A 21,528-nucleotide genomic window follows, 5' to 3' on the forward strand; every position below is an offset into this window, starting at 1 on the left:
TTATGCACCATAAATTCATCATGTTCCATAGCTTAAAAAATTCCCAAGAAGTCTATGCATCCATTTTTTCCTGGCTCTACACTTTCTTAAGTTTTGCCATTCTCATGGAACTGTCAGCCAGCACACTGAAACGATTCTCAGAAAACAAAGCCATCACCAAGTTCTCAGGGTTTTGGTAGAGATTGAAGGCCAACAGACCTGAGACTCATTTTGAAATCCTTAGCTGGGCAATAACCCTTCATAAGCAGTCACTTGACAGGTGACATTTTAAATCTCCTGTCATTTACTGTGTCATTGGCTTACATCTGTTCTCAGGAAAAGTTCCAAATTTTTCACCATGAAGTAAAAACACCCACATCAATGTGATTCTTGTCAAGTTACTCAGCCTTGCTTCTTGCCACTTACCGCACTCTGCCCTTTGCTCTAGCACCAAAGTGGACAGAGTAGAACTCCGCAGGGCTCTTCCTCATCTCAGACTCTTGGCCTTCACCTCTTCCCTCTATCTGGCAAGCTTTTCCTTCTCCTTCAGGTATCAACCTATGTTATCTCCTCCACCAGAAAGCCCATGATATTGACATAAAAGTGGGATAGATGTCCCTTTTGTGTGTTCCAGTAGTGCCCTGCTGTATACCTGTCATAGTATCTATGACACTATGTGGACCTTGCCTGCCTGTCTGTTTTTTTAGGTTATAGCATATGACTGTTGAGAGGTGGCCCATACCATCTTCATCTTGGAATTCCAGTGCTGGTTCTAGGACCTTAGCACGTGGCTGTTGATTACATGAATGAAGAATGAAAAACCTCTGATATTTAAACACAATAGAATTAATGTCGTGTAAATTATTTAATAGTAATTTTATATTGTAAATGTACATACATATTTCTCATTCTTACTAACTCCGATAAAGTTCTCAACTCTTTAGTATTTAAACTCACATTTAGTTAACTGAAGTGTTTTAGGTAAAGAACATAATTCTTTCTTTTTCTTTCCAGCTGTTGCTGTGTTGGACACTTGCTCCCATCTACTTACTTCTCTATAATCCACTGGTAAGCCACATCTAATGAAGAGAATGTTTAACCATAAAGTCTTAAGGAAAAATTTTATTCTTTAAAAGATTATAAAACTTTATTACTGGGCTATTTACACAACATTTTAATTGTTTCTCATAAAATATATAACATTACAATCTTTACTGAAGTAGGATGTTTTTGTATCACATGTATGGTGATAATTTATAGGGTAATTTAAATGATGTTTTTTAGCCTCCTTAAGTTTTAAGTGGATCTTGCAAATGAACACCAGTATTATTGAGTTTGACGTACTCAAATTGCCCAAATGTCAGCTGTTTAAACAGCCAAACAACCAAGTCATCATTGATACTTTAGTAAAGGTCATCGAAGGCTTCTTTGCATTTTACAGCTTTTACTACTTAGGGGAGTTAAGGAGTACCTGCCAGGCTTGTCCATGCTAATGTGACAATTTTCTTTTTGTAGTTGAACCGTATTTTGTGGGGAGATATTTTGAGGCTCTGTAAATATCCAGTTACTCCTCAGAACCCACTAGATTTAGCATTTCATGGATGACTTGTGTTTGAACAATTATTACTATGATGGTTGCCAGATGATTATTTTCTTCTCTTCTTTGCTGTACATGGAGAAGTAAAACCAATAAATAACTGAGAAGGGAAAGCTCATGATTCTGGTGCTCCCATTCCCCAAGATTAGGCCAGTGGTAGACATTTCAAGCTGACTTCATGTCTTTTTTATTTGTCCTTATTATTCTGTCAGCACTTTTTTAGTTTCTGGAACAAGATGTTCTAAGCTCATCTTGTATTTTCTCTGCTCCAGCCATGGAATGAGTGATTTTTCTTAGAAGCAGAGGTGGAGCCACTGAGGAAGCACAGGCGAGCCCTCCCCAGCACGTGCTCACTGGTCCCCAACAGAAGAACCGCTGCCGCCTCCATGAGGTACCAAGAAACTAGCAAAGGGCCTTCTGGCTGTCTGGGCACAGTCCTCAAGTGGTCCCTGGCTCAGCCTCAAGGGTTCTGCATTAGTCTTCCTGTAGCCTCTGTGCTGTGTCTGTAGATCGGGACTCTGTGGGAAGGGCCCTGGGAGGCCCAACAGCACAAGATATCTCATCTGCCAAATGTCCCTGCCTTCCTCCCACTCTGACACTCAGGAATAGGCTACATGGCATGTCCAGGCAGTGCCAGGCCACCTCACTATCTCCTTTAAGATTGGCCCAGAGGGCTTTTGGGGTGAGTGTGGAGCTGGGCACCTGGAGCCTGAGGCCAACTGTCTCTCCCTCTGTCTTGGAGGAAAAGCCATGTCCCAAAAAAAACCCCAGGGCCTGACCTCTGGGCACACATACAGGGAGGGATGGTCTGTGGGCTGAGGGGGGCATTGTAATGAGACTTTGAGCACGCTGCTCAGGGGCCTTGTCAGTGGACCATGGTCAGGGGGCCTGGTCATCAGGACCTAGTCAGTTGGGACCTGGATAGTTGTGGCCTCCTCAGTAAAGGCCTCATCAGTGGGGACCTGGTGACCTAGTCATTGGAAGCCTGGTCCATGGGGACCTGGTCAGTGGTGGTCTTCTTAGTGAGGCCTGATGGGTTGGAACATAAACAATGAAAAACTGGTTGGTGGGGCCTATACAGTATACTAGGTGCCTGGTCAGTGTGGGGCCTTAGTGGCTTGGAGCCTGGTCAGTGAGTGCCTGGTCAGAGGGGGCTCGGTCAGCTGGGGACTGGTCCATGGAAAATTGTTGAGTGGGGGTCAGGTGAGCAACAACCTGGTAAATTGCGGTCTTGTCAGTGGGAACCTGGTCAGTGGGGACCAGGTCAGTGGGAAATTGGTCAGTGAGGTCTGGCCTATGAGGCCTATTAAGTGTGAGCCTGGTTAGGAAGACATGGTCAGTGGGGACTTGGTCAGTGGGAACTGGTAAATGGAGGAGTGGTCATTAGAGGCCTCATCAGTGGGAACCTGGTCCTGGGCAGCTGATCAGTAGGAACCTGGCCAGCTGGCCACTGTGTGACCTCAGGCAGGGGGTTTGTCTGTGGAGTCTCCTTGCCTCCATCTGCAGAGAAGGTGAGTCAGGGCACCTTGGAGGGTGGCTGGAAAGAGAAGGTGAGAAGATGTGTTGAATCCAGCACTGCTTGGCCGACCTACAACTTTACACATGACCTGTGTTTCACCTAGAGGGGGTGCCAGCCCTCTCTGCTGTGCCTGGTGCCCCTCCTCTGTCTGCATCCCCAGGACCACCATGGGTGGGGAAGGCAGAGATTGGGGAGCACCTATAGAAGCTCTAATGCTGGCCATGAGCCCTCAGTGATGACCTGGGTGCACCCGTGAGTGGAGAAGCTAGGCCTGGCCAGAGAAGCAGGAGAAACACACACACACATAAGTGCACACATATACAGGCACACACACATGCACAAACACACTGCATCCACACATGTCAGTTCAGGGGATAGAGGACATTGACTCTGGGCCCTGTTGACCCATGCAGGCTCCCATTGTGGTGGGTTGTGTCACCCCACAATGTCACTGTTGCTAAGCCCCCATCGCCTCTGTGTTGTGGAGAAGTTAGAGACACACAGCCGTGTCTGTGAGTGGCTCTGCGTGAAGGACCATTTTCTAGGTGAGAGGCACATCTCAACACAGCTGACTGATCAGACTCAGGTGAGTGGGACCTGCTCTCTTCTCTTTCTCCTGGCTTGGGGACAGTCGCTATCAGGTGGGTGGTTTTGGCCTCTGGGCAGCTGCTGAGGGTAATCCCTGAACACTCACTGGGTGCCTATTCTGTGCTGACAGTCATCTCATTCATCCTCGCAGCAATTCCATTCTGCATCTTTTCTGATCACCCCTGTGATGACCCAGGACAACCCCATCAGGCCCTCTCACCCAGGCCCAGTCCAGCTCCATGATAACCAAGAAGCAGGTCCAGAGACAACCACCCTTCATGGTGCTTGCATCTGACCCCCCTTGGTGGGAGTGACCAGCACAACATGGAAGAAGCCAGGGCAGCATGCGGCCAGCTGCCCTGCAGCCCCAGATGGCTCCTAGGCCTTGGGAAGTCATTCTCAAAGGGGAAGCTGGTCATTTTGAGGTCCCTGGAGGGAAGGGTGAATGTGTCATCCCAACATCCCTGGAAGCCAGAAGCATGCCATACATCTTAGCCAACCTGTGTGACAGAGGCCCCCTCCTGGGGCACAAGTCCCATACCTAAAGGGTCCTGTCCCAGTTGAACCTCATCCTGAGTCCTGGGAGGGGAGGAGCATCATGGGCCTCCCTGCAGCAGCCAGGATTACCACCTAGGGGACTCAGCCTTCTGTAGCCCTGGGCAGACTTAGAATTTGGCCCAAGACAAGACAAGCTCACTCAGAGCAGCTTGTCAGTACCCGGGGCCTGTGCATGCCAGGTAAGTCCAAGCTGGCTTAAAGAACAACTGGCCACCTCTGCAAGGGTGTGCCAAGAGCAGGTGGACCAGCCACTAACCTCACCCACTCAAGGAAAACAGGGATGGCCAGGTTCCCACAGCCTGAGTGACCACCACCTGACAGCTGATGGAGTGGAGGCCTGAGGAAAAGCAGATGGCACTGGGGCCCTACCTCTAGGGCAGAATAACTGATTTACTCTGACTGGCAGCAAGTGAGGTTGGTGGCTGGTCTACCTGCTCCTGGCACACCCTTGCAGAGGTGGCTGGTTGCTCTTTGAGCCAGCTTGGCCTTGCCTGGCATGCACAGGCCTCAGTGCAACAACTGTGCTGCAAATGGAGCCACATATAGGAAATGAGCAGCAGGCTCAGGAGCAGGGTGTGCGCTGCCTTTGGGGCTCCAGTCCATGCATCAGGGCTCCTACAGCACTGTGGGCTTCTTGGGTGCCAAGAGGCAGACCACAGGCCCTCTTGAGGAGGCTTCTGTGTTCAAGTGCAGAAAGGGCCTAATCTGGTGGATGAACCACTAGGCCAGCTTCTAGTGCCACATCTTTTGTCACTTCCTGATGTGCCCCACCAGCACTGAAGAGACAGCCTGGAGACAGGGCAAGAGGAAGGCTGAGAAGGATGAGACGATGAGTGCCAGATTCTCCCTGGCCCTGAGCCCACCCCCAGGGTGACACTCAAACTTTAGGAGTGGGAGAGCAAGATTGACGGCTTCAAGTGCTTCACTAAGAAGATGGACAACAGGGCACTCAGCTCAACTTCACAGCCAATGAGTTGACATGCAAGCAGGTGATGGTGACAGGCTTTGAGAAAGAGCATCAGAAAGCTGCCAGTTCTTCAGCCTCAGCCAGGCCTTGGAGCTGGACCAGGCCATCCACTTCACCACAGATGCCTTCAACACTGTCAGTGAGCTCTTTGCCAATCAGCCCAGGCAGGACCTGGACCCAGTCATGGACCTGTTAGTGCTGTCTCAGGGACACCAGACCAACATCCTGAACATCATCCACGTACACAAGGAAGTTCTTACCAAAGTCACGGAGGGCAGGCAACATGTGGCAGAAGGGAAGACAGCGATGCAGAGACTGATGACGTCAGAATCACAGGAACAGGAATTCTTTCACCACTTCAGTGGAAATTGACCACTTCCATCCAGTTTGAATGAGAGACATGAAATCACAGATGCAGCATTTCTTGCAACAAGAGATACAAATTTTTCAAAAAGTCATCCAGTAATCGATAGCGTTGAATGACTAGATATTTGATTGTGGACTGTTTCCAGTTCAAGGATACTTTCTACACAGAATGATAACACTAGCAAAGAGCTAGTGCCAGCTATCCGTGGTAGCACAAGGATGGTTTTGTGCTCAACTGAAATCCAGCTGAATACAGAATTGTGTAGGAAACAGTTAATATGGTGATAGAATAGAAACAGTAGAAAACATGAACCAAATCATGCCATGAATGCCTAAACTACCATTGTAAATTTTGGAAGAATGATCATACCACTTTACTGCTTTTTGAAGTATGAATATTTTAGTGTATATTCTGTAGACCACAAACCGTATAAAGAGTCTCAAATAAGTTGGCTGGATAAAGCCTGCTGTGCATGTCTTTATACTCAAAGACTGATGATGCAATTCGAATATGTGTCCCCACCAAATCTCATATTTAATTATATTTCCTAATGTGGAAGGTGGATCCTGGTATAAGGCGATTGATTTATGAAGGCAAATTTCTCATGAATGGTTCGGCACCATCCCCTTGTACCATCCTCACAATCATGAGTGACTTCTCCTGAGATCTGGCCACTGAAAACTCTACGTCACCTCCCTACTCTGCGTGTTTTCCTCTTGCCAAGTGAGACAACTCACTCTTTCTTTGCCTTGTACAAAGATTGAAAGATTTCTGAGGCCTCCCAGAATCAGAAGCCCTGTGCTTCCTGTCAACCCTGCAGAACCATGAGCCAATTAAACCTCTTTTTCAAAATGAATCAAACAGAAAATGGCAAATGACGATTGCAGCATTGCTATAAACATACCTGAAAATGTGGAAGCAGCTTTGTAACTAGGTAATGGGCAGAGGTTGGAAGAGTTTGGAGGGCTCAAAAGAAGACAGATGCGAAAATTTTTGGACTATCTTAGAGACTGGTTAAATGGTTGTGATAAAAATCCTGGCAGAAACATGGACAGTGAAGGCCAGGTTGAGGAGGTCTCAGATAGAAATAAGAAGCTTTCTGGAAAACGTCTTCCTTTTGAATATGGAAAGCTTACACAATGCCTGTACCATCATTATACGTTAGAAGCTGTGAACTTGCTTTTTATTTCAGAGGCTCGTAGGAAAGAGAGACTGTAGCCTTGACTCAGATGAGACTTTGGACTTTGTAAGTTTGAGTTAATGCTGAAATGAGTTAAGACTCATTCTGGCAAGGCATGATTGTATTTTGCAATGTGAGAAGGACATGACGTTCATGGGGTCAGGGACAGAATAATATGGTTTGTCTCTGTGTCCCTATCAAAACCCATGTGGAATTATACTCCCTAATGTTAGAGGTGGGGCCTAGGTGGAAAAAGATTTAGTTATAAAAGGGTATGAGTAGATTCTTCACGAATGATAAAGGACCATCACCTTGATGCTGTCCTCCTGATAGTGAGTGAGTTCTCATGAGATCTGGTTGTTCAAAAGGCTGTGGAACCTCTTTCCTCACTCTGTCTTCCTCCTACTCCTGCCTTAGGAGATATCTCATTGTCTTGGCTTCTCGTATAATTAGGAGGCTTCTTGATTCCTCCCAGAAACAGAAGACACTATGCTTCCTTCACAGCTTGCAGAACAGTGATTCAATTAAACCCCTTTCATTTACAATAATACAGAAAATTAGAACTGCAGAGAGAGCTGTGAAATATCTTCAAGGCCTTTTTCCCTTTGTCTTGGCTATTAGCACAGGGCTTCTTTATATGCAAATTTCTGAAGTCTTCTTGAATTTTTCCCCTTAAATGGGGTTTTGTGTTATTGCTACATAGCCAACCTGCTATAGAGATACCTGAAAAAGTAGAAGCAGGCTCAGTAGTGGGTAGCAAACAAAGATTGGGAGGGTTTGGAGGGATTAGAGCATGACAGAAAGATGAGGGAGTGGGAGGAAGTGATTTAATAATCATGGATGGGCAGGGGTGGGTGTGGACGGAAAAAGGGGTGGGTAGGATGGGAATGAGTAGGCTGGCTGGAGGGTGGTGGGAGGGTGGTGGGTAGTAGGAAGGGGGAGTAGCCTGCTGCAGAGGCAGAGCCTCATGGAAAACCATTACTAGGGCAGTGCACCTGTGGCTTTGCAGGTTTGAGCCCCCATGGCTGCTCTCATGGACTGGACCAGTGTTGAGTGCCTGTAGCTTTTCCACACTGAGGGTGCAAGCTGTTGGTGGGTCTCTGAATCTGGGATCTGGAGGGTGGTAGCCCGCGATGTGGGGGCTCCAAGTCCGTATTTTCCTTCTGCAGTGCCCTAGTAGAGGTTTCCCAAGAACTCTGTGTCTGCAGCAGGCTGCTGCTTGGAAACAGTGGGAGGTGGGGGTGGGAGGCAGATCCTTCACCAATGGTTAAGCACCATCTTCTTGATGCTGACCTAGTGACAGTGCGTTTTCATGAGATCTGGTTGTATAACAAGGTGTGGCACCTCTTTCCTCTCTGTCTTGCTTCTACTCCAGCCATATGAAACATCTCCTTGCCCCTTGGCCTTCTGGTATGGTTGTGAGGCTTCCTGAGACTTCCCAGAAGCAGAAGCTGCTATGCCTCCTTTACAGCCTGCTGAACCATGAGCCAGTTAAACCTCTTTTCTTTATGATCATACAGAAAATTAGTGCTATGAAGTGGAGCTATGAAGTGCCTTCAAGGGCCTTTCCCCTTTTCTTGGCAACAAGCACTCAGCTCCTTTTCATGCAAATATCTGAAGCCTTCATGAATTTTCTCCCTGAAAGTGGACTTTTCTTCTTTTACCACACTGCCAGGTTGTGATAAAGATAGCTGACAGTGTAGAATCAGGTTCAGAAGTGGGTAAAAGACAGAGGTCAGGAGAATTGGGAAAGCTTGGAAGACAGCAAGATGAGGAAAATTTGACCACTGTAGAGAATTGTTAAATACTTGCGATCAGAAGGCTGACAGAAGGATAAACACTGAAGTCCAGACTCAAAAGGTCTCAGATGAAAATTAGGAATTTCCTGTGAACAGGAGCCAAGGTTACATTTGATTGGCCTTAGCAAAGAACGTGGCTGCACGGTGATCCTGCCCTGGAGATCTGTGAAACTGTGAACTTGGGGGTGATGATTTAGGATATATCTGGTGGAATGAATATCTAGGCAGCATAGCACAAGAGGTGTCCTGCCTGCATTGCACAGCCTGTGTTCTTATGTGTGACCTAAGAAATGATTTCAAGTTGGAACTTCTGTTTCAATGAGAAGTGGAGACCTAAAGTTTGGAAAATCTGCAGCCTGGCCAAGTGGTCAAAAAGAAAAGCTGATTTTCAGGGGGAAAATTCAAGACGGCTTAGGGTATCTGTATAAAAAGAAGCCCAGTACAAATAGCCAAGACAATGGGAAAAAGGCCTTGAAGGCATTTCAGGTTCCTCTGCAGCAGCCCTTGCTGTCACAGGCCCTAGGGCCTGGCAGAGAAAAATGGTTTCCTGGGGAAGCTTCATGGCCTCATTGCTCTGTGCACCCTCAGGACACTGCTGGCTGCATTCCTGCAGCTCCAACTCCAGCCATGGCTCAAAGATGCACAGGTACAGCTTGGGTTACTGCTTCAGAGGTGGCTCCAAGCCTTGATGGTTTCCATATAATGATAAGCCAGCAGGTGTACAGAGTAAGAGACTAGAGGCTTGGGAGCCTCTGTCTAGACTCCAGAAGATGCACAGAAATGCCTGGATGTCCAGGAAAGAAGCTTTTCCAAGAGGCAGGGCCTCTTGGGAAACCTCTACTAGGGGAACAAAGAAGGGACATATAGGATTGAAGCCCCCACACAGGGAGGCATCATTCTCCAAACCCCAGATTCATAGACCCACAAACAGCTTGCACCCTCAGTATGGAAAAGCTACAGGCACTCAACACCAGCCCTGTCCATCAGGGCAGCTGCAGGGGCTGAACACTGCAAAGCCACAGGTGCAGATCTGCCCAAGGCCTTGGGAGCCCAGCCCTCACACCCCTGTGCCATGGATTTGGGACAGGGTTTCAAAAAGGATGATTCTGGAGCTGTAGGACTGAGTGACTGGCCTGCTGGGTTTTGGACATTTATGTATCCTATAAGTCCCATCTGTGTTTTGTGCTTCTTTCTAGAAATTCTTTTTTCTATTGGTTGAGAATGCTTACCCATTGCTTGTACAATCATTGTACCTTGGAAGTAGTTAAGTTGCTTTATAATTCAGAGACTCATGGCAGAAGGGACTGTAGACTTGTCTCAGATAAGACTTTGGGCTTTGGACATTTGAGTAAATGCTGGAATGTGTTAAGATTTGGGGGACTGTAGGAAAGGCATCATTGTATTTTGCAATGTGAGAAAGACATGAGATTTGGGGGACCCGGGACAGAGTAATATGATTTGGCTCTGTGTCTCTCCCAAAACTCATGTGGAATTTTAATGGGGAATGTTAAAGGTGGGGGCTGGTGGAAGGTGATTTAATCATGGTGGAGAGTGGAGGTTGGATGGGAGGGATGGGGAGAGTTGGAGGGTATTGGGGGGGTGGGAAGAGTTGGGAGGGATTGTGTTTGGTTGGGGTTATGGGTAAAAGGCAGGAGTGGGGGTGGATCCTTCACAAATGATTAAACACCATCTCCTTAATGCTGCCCTTCTGAGAGTCAGTTCTCTTCATGATTTTGGAGCTGTGAGATTGAATGAACACTGTCCTGCTGGGTTTTGGGTGTGCATTGGGCCTATGGTCCCACTTGTGTTATTTTTCTTGGAAATTTCTTCCCTTTGGATTGAGAAAACTTAGCCAATACCTGTACCATCATTGTACCTCGAAATAAATGAATGCCATTTTAACTTCAGGGACTCATAGGCAGAAGAGACTGTAGCCTTGTCTCAGATGAGACTTAACTTTTCACATCTGAGTTAATGCGAGAATGAGTTAAGGCTTTTGGAAACTTTTGAAAAGGCATGATTGTATTTTACTGTGTGAGAAGTGCATGAGATTTGGGGGGATCAGGGTCAGCATAATATGATTTGGCTGTGTGCCTCTAGAAAAACACACGTGGAATTATAATCCCAAATGTTGGAGGTGGGGCCTGGTGGGAGATTATTTAATCATGGATGGGAGGTGTGGGGGTGGGAGAAAAAAGGGGTGGGTAGGGTGGGGAAAAGTAGGCTGGCTGTAGGGTGGTGGGAGGGTGGTGGGTAGTAGGAAGGGGGAGTAGCATGCTGCAGAGGCAGAGGCTGATGGAAAACCTCTACCAGGGCAGTGCACCTGTGGCTTTGCAGGCGTTAGCCCCCAGGCTGCCCTTATGGCCTGGGCTGGTATTGAGTGCCTATAGCTTTTCCATACTGAGGCTGTGAACTGTTGGTAGGTCTATGAATCTGGGGTCTAGAGGATGGTGGCCTCCTGCATAGCAACTCAAAGCCCTTGTTTTCCTTCTGCACTGCCACAGAACAGGATTTCCAAGAGGCTCTGTCTCTGCAGCAGGCTTCTGTCTGGAAACAATAGGGGGTGGAGGTGTGTTGTGGGGTGGCTCCTTCACCAATGGTTAAGCACCATCTTCTTGATGCTGACCTAGTGACAGTGAGTTCTCATGAGATCTGGTTGTATAACAGGCTGTGATGCCTCTTTCCTCTCTCAGTCTTTCTCCTACTCATGCCATATGAAACATTTCATTGCTGCTTTCCTTCTGGTATGATTGGGAGGTTTCCTGAGTCTTCCCAGAAGCAGAAGCCACCATGCTTTCTTTACAGCCTGCAGACCCATGAGCCAATGAATCCCCTTTTCATTATGACCACACAGAAAATAAGTACTGCAAAGTGGAGCTATGAAATATCTTCAAGGACTTTTCCCCATTGTCTTGGCTATCAGCACTGGGCTTCTTTTTAACGCAAGTATCTGAAGCCTTCTTGAAGTTTCCCCTGGGGGAGAGTGGAGGTTGGATGGGGGGGATGGGGAGAGTTGGAGGGTATTGGGGGGGTGGGGAGAGTTGGGGGGGATTGTTTTTGGGTTTACGCGTGAAAGGCAGGAGTGCCAAACTGCAACAAAGATAGCTGAAAGTGTAAAGCAGTTTCAGAAGTGGGTAACAGCCAGAGGTTGGAGAGTTTGGAGAGCTTGAAAAAAGACAGGAAGATGAGGGAAAGTTTGGACCATTGTAGAGACTTGTTAAATAGTTTTGATTAAAATGCTGACAGAAGGAAGGACAGTGAAGGTCAGGCTTACAAGGTCTCAGATGAAAATGAGGAACTTACTGGGAACAGGAGCCAAGGTTACTTTTGTTTTGCTGTAGCAAAGAACGTGGCTGCAGGGCGATCTTGCCCTTAAGATCTGTGAAACTTTGAACTTGAGGGTGATGATTTAGTGCATATCTGGTGGAATGAACTTCTAGGCACCATAGCACAAGAGGGATCCTGTCTGCATCAAACAGCCTGTGCTCTTATGTGTGACTGAGGAAATGACCTCAAGTTGGAATTTCTATTTAAATGGCAAGCAGAGCTCAAAAGTTTGGAACATTTGCAGCCTGGCCAAGTGGTCAAAGAGAAAAGCTGATTTTCAGGGGGAAAATTCATGAAGGCTCCAGAAATTTGCATAAAATGGAGGCCAGTGCTAATAGCCAAGACAATGTGGGGAAAAGCCTTGGAGGCATTTCAGAAATGTTTGCAGCAGCCCTTGCTGTCACAGGCCCTGGGACTTAGGAGAGAAGAATGGTTTCCTGGGCCAGCCCCATGGCCCTGCTGCTGTGTGCAGCCTCAGGACACTGCTGCCTGCATCCCAGCAGCCCCAGCTCCTGCTCTGACCTTGGCTGAAAGATGCACAGGTACAGCTTGGGTCACTGCTTCAGAGGGTGCAAGCTATAGGCCTTGGTGACTTCTATATAGTGTTAAGCCAGTGGGTGCACGGAGCACTAGTCCAGAGACTTGGGAGCCTCCATATAGATTTTGGAAGATGTATGAAAATGCCTGGGTGTCCAGACAGAAGGCTGCCCAAAAGGCAGAGTCTCATGGGAAACCTCTACTAGGGCAGTGCAGAAGGAAAATATGAGGTTGGAGCCCCCACACTGGAGGCCACCATCGTGCAGATCCCAGATTCATAGACCCAACAAAAGCTTCATACCCTCCATGGGTTAAAAACGCCAGGCACTCAACACCAGCACAGCCCATGAGGGCAGCTGCGGGGGCTGAACACTGCAAAGCCACAGGTGCAGAGCTGCCCAAGGCCTTGGGAGCCCAGCCCTCACACCCTTGTGCCCTGGATGTGGGACAAGGATTTAAAAAGGATGACTTTGGAGCTGTAGGTTTGAAAAACTGGCCTGCTGGGTTTTGGATTTTCATGGGACCTGTAAGTCCCACTTGTATTTTATTCTTCTATCTGGTGAAAATCTTCCTTTTGGCTGGGAATTCTTACTCAATGCCTGGACAGTTGTACCTTGGAAGTAGTTAACTTACTTTGTATTTCAGAGGCTCAGGGGCAGAAGAGACTGCAGCTTTGTCTCAGATGAGACTTTGGGCTTCAGACATTTGAGTAAATGCTGGAATGAGTTAAGACCTTGGGGGTCTTAGCCAAGACGATGGGGAAAAGTCACTGAAGGCATTTCATAGCTTCACTTCACAGTACTAATTTTCTGTATGATCATAACAAAAAGGAGTTTAATTGGCTCATGGTTCTGCAGGCTGTAAAAAAAAGCATAGTGGCTTGGGGAAATGGCAGGTAAGGCATCACTGTATTTTGCAAAGTGAGAAGGACATGAGATTTGGGGAGGCAGGGAGAGAATAATAAGATTTGGTTGTGTATCCCTACAGAAACTCATGCGGAATTGTAATAAAAATGTTAAAAGTGGGGCCAGGTGGAAGGTGATTTAATCATGGAGGGTGGTGGGTGTTAGAAGGTTTGGATTGGGGAGAATGGGGGGATTATGGTGGGGGAGAGGGGTGAGAGGTGGGGGTGGGGGTGATCCCTCACAAATGGTTAAGCACCATCTCCTTAATGCTTTCCTCATGATGGTGAGTTCTCGTGATGGTTTTGGAGCTGTAAGATTGAATGGATACTGGCTTCCTGGGTTTTGGACTTCCATTGGCCCTGTGATCTCATTTGTGTTATTTTCCTGGTAACCCTCTACCCTTTGGATTGAGAAAACTTACCCAATGCCTCTACCATCATCATACCTTAAAAGAAAAGAACTCCCTTTTAAATTCAGGGACTCATAGGCAAAAGGGACTGTAGCCTTTTCTCAACTGAGATCTTGAACTTTTTACATTTGAGTTAATGCTGAAATGACTTAAGGCTTTTGCCAACTTTTGAAAAGGCATGATTGTATTTCACTCTGTGAGAAGGATATGATATTCAGGGGATCAGGGTCAGAATAATATGGTTTAGCTGTGTATCCCTACCTAAACTCATGTGGAATTGTAATCCCGAATGTTGCAGGTGGGGCCTGGTGGGAGGTGATTTATTCATGGATGGGAGAGGGGTGGGGCTGGAAGTACAAAGAGGTGGGTTAGGTGGGGAGGAGTAGGCTGGCTGTAGGGTGGCGTGTAGTGGGAGGGGAGTAGCCTGCTGCAGAGGCAGAGGCTCATGCAAAGTCTCTACTAGGGCAGTGCACCTGTGGTTTTGCAGGCTTTAGCCCCCATGGCTGCTCTCATGGGCTGGGCTGGTGTTGAGTGCCTGTAGCTTTTCCATACTGAATTTGGGAGCTGTTGGTGGGTCTATGAATCTGGGATCTGGAGGATGGCGGTATCCTGTGTGGGGGCTCCAAACCCATATTTTCCTTCTCACTGCCCTAGTAGAGGTTTTCCAAGAGGCTCTGCCTCTGCCTCAGGTTTCTGCTTGGAAACAGTCGGGGGTGGATATGGGGTGGGGGGCGGATCCTTCACCAATAGTTAAGCACCATCTTCTTGATGCTGATCTCCTCATAGTGAGCTCTCATGAGATCTAGTTGTATAACAGGATATGGGCCTTCTTTCCTCTCTCTGTCTTGCTTCTGCTCCTGCCATATGAAACATTTCATTGCCTCTTGGCCTTCTGGTATGATTGGAAGGCTTCCTGAGTCCTCCAAGAAGCAGAAACCACTATGTTTTCTTTACAGCCTGAAGAACTGTGAGTTAATTAAACCTCTTTTCTTTATGTACATACAGAAAATTAATGCTGCAAAGTGAAGCTATGAAATGCCTTCTAGGCTTTCCCCTGAATCTTTTGGCTATTAGCACTGGGCTTTTTTAAATGCAAATATTGGAGGCCTTCTTGAAGTTTCCCCTGATAATGGACTTTTCTTCTTTTACCACATTGCCAGGCTGCGACAAAGATAGCTGACAATGTAGAAGCAGGTTCCGAATTGGGTAATGGCCAGAGGTTAGAGAGTTTGGAGAGCTTGGAAGAAGACAGGAAGATGAGGGAAAGTTAGGACCATTGCAGAGACTTGTTAAATAGTTGCGATTAAAAGGCTGACAGAAGGATGGAGAGTGAAGGCCAGGCTTAGAAGGTCTCAGATGAAAATGAGGAACTTACTGGGGACAGGAGCCAAGGATTTTTGTTTTGTCTTAACAAAGTAATTGGCTACACAGCGACCCTTCCAGGGAGCTCTGTGAAACTTTGAACTTGAGGGTGGTGATTTAGGGTGTATCTGGTGGAATGAACTTCTAAACAGCAAAGCTCAAGAGTTGTCCTGCATACATTGAATAGCCTGTGCTCTTACATGTGATCAAAGAAATGACCATAAGTTGGAACTTACATTTAAATGAAAAACACAGCTTAAACCTTTGGAAAATTTGCAACCTGGCCAAATGGTGAAAAAAGCTGATTTTCAGGGGGAAAATCAAGAAGGCTTTGGATATTTGCATAAAAAGGAGTCCAGTGCTAATAATTCAAGACAATGGGAAAAAGGCCTTGCAGGTATTTCAGAGACCTTTGTAGCAGCCTTGCTGTCACTGGCCCTAGGGCTTAGGAGAAAGGAATGGTTTCCTGTGTGTAGCCTCAGGACACTGCTGCCTGCATCCCTGCAGCTCCAGCTCCAGCTCCAGCTCCAGCCATGGCTGAAAGATGCACAGGTACAGCTTGCATCACTGCTTCAGAGGATGCAAGCTCCAAGCATTGGTGGCTTCCACATAGTGTTAAGCCAGCAGGTGCACAGAGCACAGGACTAGAGGCTTCAGAGCCTGCATCTAGACTCTAGAGGATGTATCAGAAAGCCTGAGTGTCCTGCCCGAAGCTCTTCCAAGAGGCAGAGCCTCATGGTAAACCTCTACTCCGGCAGTACAGAAGAAGAGTATAGGGTTGGAGTCCCCATACCGGGATGTGCCATTTTCTAGACCCCAGTTTTGTAGACCCACCAACTGCTTGCACCCTTAGTGTTGAAAACTACAGGCACTCAACACCAGCCCAGCCCATGAGGGCAGTTGTAGGGGAAAGTTTCTGCAATGCCACAGGTGTAGAGCTGCCCAAGGCCTTGGGATCCCAGCCATCACAGCACCCTGTGCTCTGGCTGTGAACATAGATTCCAAAAAGATGATTTGGAGCTGTAGGATGGAATGACTGGCCTGCTGGGTTTTTGACTTGCATGGGGTCTGTAAGTCCCATCTGTATTTTGTGCTTTTTGGCAAATTTCTTCTTTTTGGCTTGGAATGCTTACCCAATGCCTGTACAATCATTGTACCTTGGAAGTACTTAACTTGCTTTGTATTTCAGAGGTTCAGGGGCAGAAGGGATGACAGCCTTGTCTCAGAAGAGACTTTGGGCTTTGGACATTTGCGTAAATGCTGGAATGAGTTAAGACATTGGGGGACTGTAGAGAACGCATCATTGTATTTTGCAGTGTGAGAAGGACATGAGATTGGTGGGGGCAAGGGGAGAATAATATGATTTGGCTCTGTGTCCCTACAAAAACTCATGTGGAATTGTAATGAGGAATGTTAAACGTGGGGCTCGGTAGAAGGTGATTTAATCATGATGGACAATGTGGTTGGCAGATCCTTCACAGATGGTTAAATACCATCTCCTTAATGCAGTCTGTGTGATAGTGAGTTCTCATGATAAATGAATGCTGTCCTGCTGGGTTTTGGACTCGCATTGGGCCTGTGTCACAGTTGTGTTTTTTTTTCTGGGAAAATCTTCCCTTTGGATTGAGAAATCTTACCCAGTGCCTGTACATCATTGTAACTTGAAGGAAAAGAACGCCCTTTTACATTCAAGGACTCATAGGCAGAAGGGATGGCAGCCTTGTCTTGAATGAGACTTGAACTTACCACATTTGAGTTACTGCTGGAATGAGTTAAGACTTTTGGAAACTTTTGAAAAGACATGTTTGTATTTTTCTCTGTTAGAAGGACATGAGATTTGGGGGTGTCAGGGTCAGAATAATATGGTTTCACTGTGTTTCCCAAAAAAACTCATGGGGAATTGTATTCCTGAATGTTGGAGGTGGGGCCTGGTGGGAGGTGATTTAATCATAAATGGGAGGTTGATAGTGGTGGAAGGAAAAACCAGTGGGTAGGGTGGGGAGGAGTAGACTGGCAGTAGGGTGGTGAGAGGGTGGTAGGCAATAGAAAGGGGGAGTAGCCTGCTGCAGAGGCAGAGGCTCATGGAAAACCTCTACTAGGGCAGTGCACCTGTGGCTTTGCAGGGTTTAGCCCCCATGGCTGCTTTCATGGGCTGGGCAGGTGTTGAGTGCCTATAGCTTTTCCATACTGAGAATGCAAGCTATTGGTGGGCTTATGAATCTGGGGTCTGGAGGATGGAAACCTCCTGCGTGGGCCCTCCAAGCCCTTGGTTTTTTTTTTTTTTTTCCTGCACTGCCCTAGTAGAGGTTTTCCAAGAGGCTCTGCCTCTGCCTCAGGCTTCTGCTTGGAAACAGTGGGGGGTGGGGGTGGTGGGGGCAGATCTTTCACCAATGGTTAAGTATCATCTTCTTGATGCTGACCTTGTGATACGTAGTTCTCAGGAAATCTGGTTGTATAATAGGGTGTGGCACCTTTTTCCTCTCTCTGTCTTGTTTCCACTTCTGCCATATAAAACATAGCATTGCTGCTTGGTCTTCTGGTATGATTGGGAGGCTTCCTGGGTCCTCCCAGAAGCAGAAGCCTCTGTGATTTATTTAAAGCTTTCAGAACCATGAGCCAGTTCAACCTCTTTTCTTTCTGATTATACAGAAAATTTGTGCTGTGAAGTAGAGCTATGAAATGCCTTCCAGGCCTTTTCCCTGTTGTCTTGGTAATCAGTACTCAGCTTCTTTTCAGACAAATATCTGAAACCTGTATGAATTTTTCTCCTGAAATGGACTTTTCTTCTTTTACCACATGCCAGGCTGCAACAAACATAGCTGAAAATGTAGAAGCAGGTTGAGAACTGTGTAACAGCCAGAGGTTGGAGAGTTTGGAGGTCTTGGAAGAAGACAGGAAGATGTGGAAAAGTTTGGACCAGTGTAGAGACTTGTTAAATAGTTATAATTAAAAAGATGACAGAAGGATGGACAGTGATGGCCAGGCTTAGAAGGTCTCACATGAAAATGAGGAGCTTGCTGGGACCAGGAGCCAAGGTCACTTTCATTTTGCCTTAGCAAAGAACGTGACTGCATGATGCTCCTAACCTGGAGACCTGTGAAACTTTGAACTTGAGGGTGATGATTTAGAGTGTATCTGGTGGAATGAACTTTTAGGCAGCAAAGCTCAAGAGGTGTCCTGTCTGTGTCGAACAGCCTGTGGTCTTACATGTGACCAAAGAAATGACCTCAAGGTGAAACTTACATTTAAATGAGAAGGAGAGCTTAAAAGTTTGGGAAGTTTGCAGGTTGGCCAAATGGTCAAAAAGAAAAGCTGATTATCAATGGGAAAGTTCAAGAAGATTTCAGAAATTTGCATAAAATGGAGTTCAGTGCTAATAGCCAATACAATGTTAAAAAGGCCTTGAAGGCATTTCAGAGACTTTTGCAGCAACCCTTGCTGTCACAGGCCCCGAGGCCTGGGATAAAAGAATGGTTTCCTTCTCCAGCCCCATTGCCCTGCTGCTGTGTCCATCCTCAGGACACTGCTGGCTGCGTTCCTGAAGCTCTAGCTCCAGCCATGGCTGAAAGATGCACAGATACAGCTTGAGTCACTGCTTCAGAGGGTGCAATCTACAAGCCTTGGTGGCTTCCACATAGTGTTAAGCGAGCAGGTACACAAAGACCAAGACTAGAGGCTCGGAATCCTTCATGTAGACTCCAGAGTATTTACAGAAAAACCTCGGTGTCCAGGTCGAAACTTTTCCAAGAGGCAGAGCCTCATGGGAATCCTTTACAAGGGCAGTACAGAAGGAATATATAGGGTTGGAATCCCCACACAGGGAGCACCATTCTGCAAACACCAGATTCATAGACTCACTAACAACTTGGACCTTCATTGTGGATAAGCTACAGGTACTCAGCACCAGCCCAGCCCATGAGTGCAATTGTGGGGGTTAGACCCTGCAAAGCCACAGGTGCAGAGCTACCCAAGGCCTTGGGAGCCCAGGGCTCACCACTGTGCTCTGGATGTGGGATCTGGATTTTAAAAAAAGTGATTTGGAGCTGTTGGGTTCAATGACTGGCCTGCTGGGTTTTTGACTTGCGTGGGGTCTTTTAGTCCCATCTGTGTTTTGTGCTTCTTTCAGGCAAATTTCTTCCTTTTGGCTGGGAATGCTTACCCCAATACCTGTACACAATCATTGTACCTTGGAAGTACTTAACTTGCTTTGTATTTCAGAGGCTCAGGGACAGAAGGGATGGCAGCCTTGTCTCAGAAGAGACTTTGGGCTTTGGACGTTTGAGTAAATGCTGGAATGAGTTAAGACATTGGGAAACAGTAGAGGAGGCATCATTGTATTTTGCAGTGTGAGAACAACATGAGATATGGGGGGGTCAGGGTCAGAATAATAGGATTTGGCTCTGCATCCCTACCAAACTCATGTGGAATTGTATTGGTGAATGTTAAAGGTGGGTCCCAGTGGGAGGTGATTTAATCATGGAGAAGAGTGGGGGTTGGAGGTAGGGGTGTGAGGAGAATGGGGGAGATTATTTTGTGGTTGGGGGTGAAAGATGAGGGTGGGGGGGCAGATCATTCACAAATGTTTAAACACTATCTCCTTAATGCTGTTCACATGACAGTGAGTTCTCTTGATGACTTTTGCAGCTGTGAGATTGAGTGAATACTGTCCTGCTGGGTTTTGGACTTGCATTGGGCCTGTGGGCCCATTTGTGTTATTTTTCTGGGAAATTTCCTCCCTTTGGACTGAGAAAGCTTACCCAATGCCCATACCATCATTTTACCTTGAAAGAAAAGAACTCTGTTTTAAATTCAGGGACTCATAGGCAGAAGGGACTGTAGCCTTGTCTCAGGTGAGACTTTGAATTTTTTACATTTGGAATGAGTTAACACTTTTGGAAACTTTTGAAAAGTCATGATTGCATTTTGCTCTGTGATAAGGACATAAGATTCTGGGATATCAGAGTCAGAATAATATGGTTTTGCTGTGTGTCCCTATGAATCTCATGTGGAATTGTAATCCCTAATGTTGAAGCGGGTGACTTAATTATGGACAGGAAGTTGGTGGTGGTGGAAGGCAAAAGGGATGGGTAGGATTGGGAGGAGTGGGTTGGCAGTACGGTGGTGGGAGGGTGGGTGGTAGTAGGAAGGGGGAGTAGCCTGCTGCAGAGTGAGAGGCTCATGGAAAGCCTCTACTAGGGCAGTGCACCTGTGGCTTTGCAGTGTTTAGCCCCTCAGCTGTTCTCATGGGCTGGTTGGTATTAAGGGCCTGTAGCTTTTCCACACTGAGGGTACAAGCTGTTGGTGGGTCTGTGAATCTGGGGTCTGGAGGTTGGTGGCCACCTGGGTGGGGGCTCCAAGCCCATATTTTCTTTCTGTACTTCCATAATAGAAGTTTTCCAAGAGGCTCTTCATCTGCTGGAGGCTTCTGCCTGGAAACAGTTGGAGTTGGGGTGTGGGTCATATCCTTCACTAATGTTTAGGCACCATCTTCATGATGCTGACCTTGTGATAGGGAGTTCTCTGAGATCTGGTTGTATAATAGGATGTGACATCTTTTTTCCTCTCTTGTTCTTGCTCCTACTTCTACCATATGAGACATCTCATTGCCCCTTGACATTCTGGTATGATTGGGAGGCTTCCTGAGTCCTCTCAGATGGAGAAGCCACTGTGCTTCCTTACAGCCTGCAGAATCATTAACAATTAAACCTCTTTTCTTTATGATCATAGAGAAAATTGGTACTGCAAAGTGGAGCTATTGAACTTTTGAAAAGGCATGATTGTATTTTACTCTGTGATAAGGACATGAGATTCTGGGATAGCAGGGTCAGAATAATATGGTTTGGCTGTGTGTCCCTGTAAAAATTCATGTGAAATTGTAATTCCAAATGTTGAAGGTGGGGCCTGGGGAAGATGATTTAGTTATGGATTGGAGGGGGTTGGAGTGGAAGGAAAAGGGTTGGTTAAGGTGGGGAGGAGTAGGCTGGCAGTAGGATGGTGTGAGGGTGGTGGGTAGTAGGAAGGGGGAGCAGCCTGCTGCAGAGGCAAAGCCTCATGAGAAATCTCTACTAGGGCAGTGCACCTGTGGCTTTGCAGGGTTTAGCCCCTGCCACTGCTCTCATGGGCTGGGCTGGTGTTGAGTGCCTGTAGCTTTTCCATACTGAGGGTGTGAGCTGTTGGTGGGCTTATGAATCTGGGGTCTGGAGGTTGGTGGCCATCTGTGTGGGGGCTCCAAGCCCATATTTTCCTTCGACACTTCTCTAGTAGAGGTTTTTCAAGAGGCTCTGCCTCTGCATCAGGTTTCTGCCTAGAAACAGTGGGAGTTGGGGGTGAGTGGTTGATCCTTCAGCAATGATTAAGCACCATTTTCATGATGCTGACCTTGTGATAGTGAGTTTTCATGATATCTGGTTGTATAATAGGGCATGGCACCTTTT

The 21,528-nt window shown here is 46.9% G+C and overlaps 1 protein-coding gene across 1 annotated transcript in view; it reads left to right on the forward strand.

Moving 5' to 3' along the window:
• The window catches only part of LOC100969696 (ankyrin repeat domain-containing protein 20B-like), a 102,232-nt gene that overhangs the window by 65,386 nt on the left and 15,318 nt on the right, over positions 1 to 21,528 (forward strand). The window contains exons 23-25 of the mRNA XM_057301273.2: positions 994 to 1,047; positions 1,849 to 1,967; positions 3,509 to 3,681. Of these exons, the coding sequence (XP_057157256.1) occupies positions 994 to 1,040 (47 nt within the window). The 3' untranslated portion in view covers positions 1,041 to 1,047; positions 1,849 to 1,967; positions 3,509 to 3,681. The remainder of the gene's footprint in view (positions 1 to 993; positions 1,048 to 1,848; positions 1,968 to 3,508; positions 3,682 to 21,528) is intronic.

This window comes from Pan paniscus, chromosome 12 (assembly GCF_029289425.2).
Source record: "Pan paniscus chromosome 12, NHGRI_mPanPan1-v2.0_pri, whole genome shotgun sequence".
Classification (NCBI taxonomy): Eukaryota; Metazoa; Chordata; class Mammalia; order Primates; family Hominidae; genus Pan; species Pan paniscus.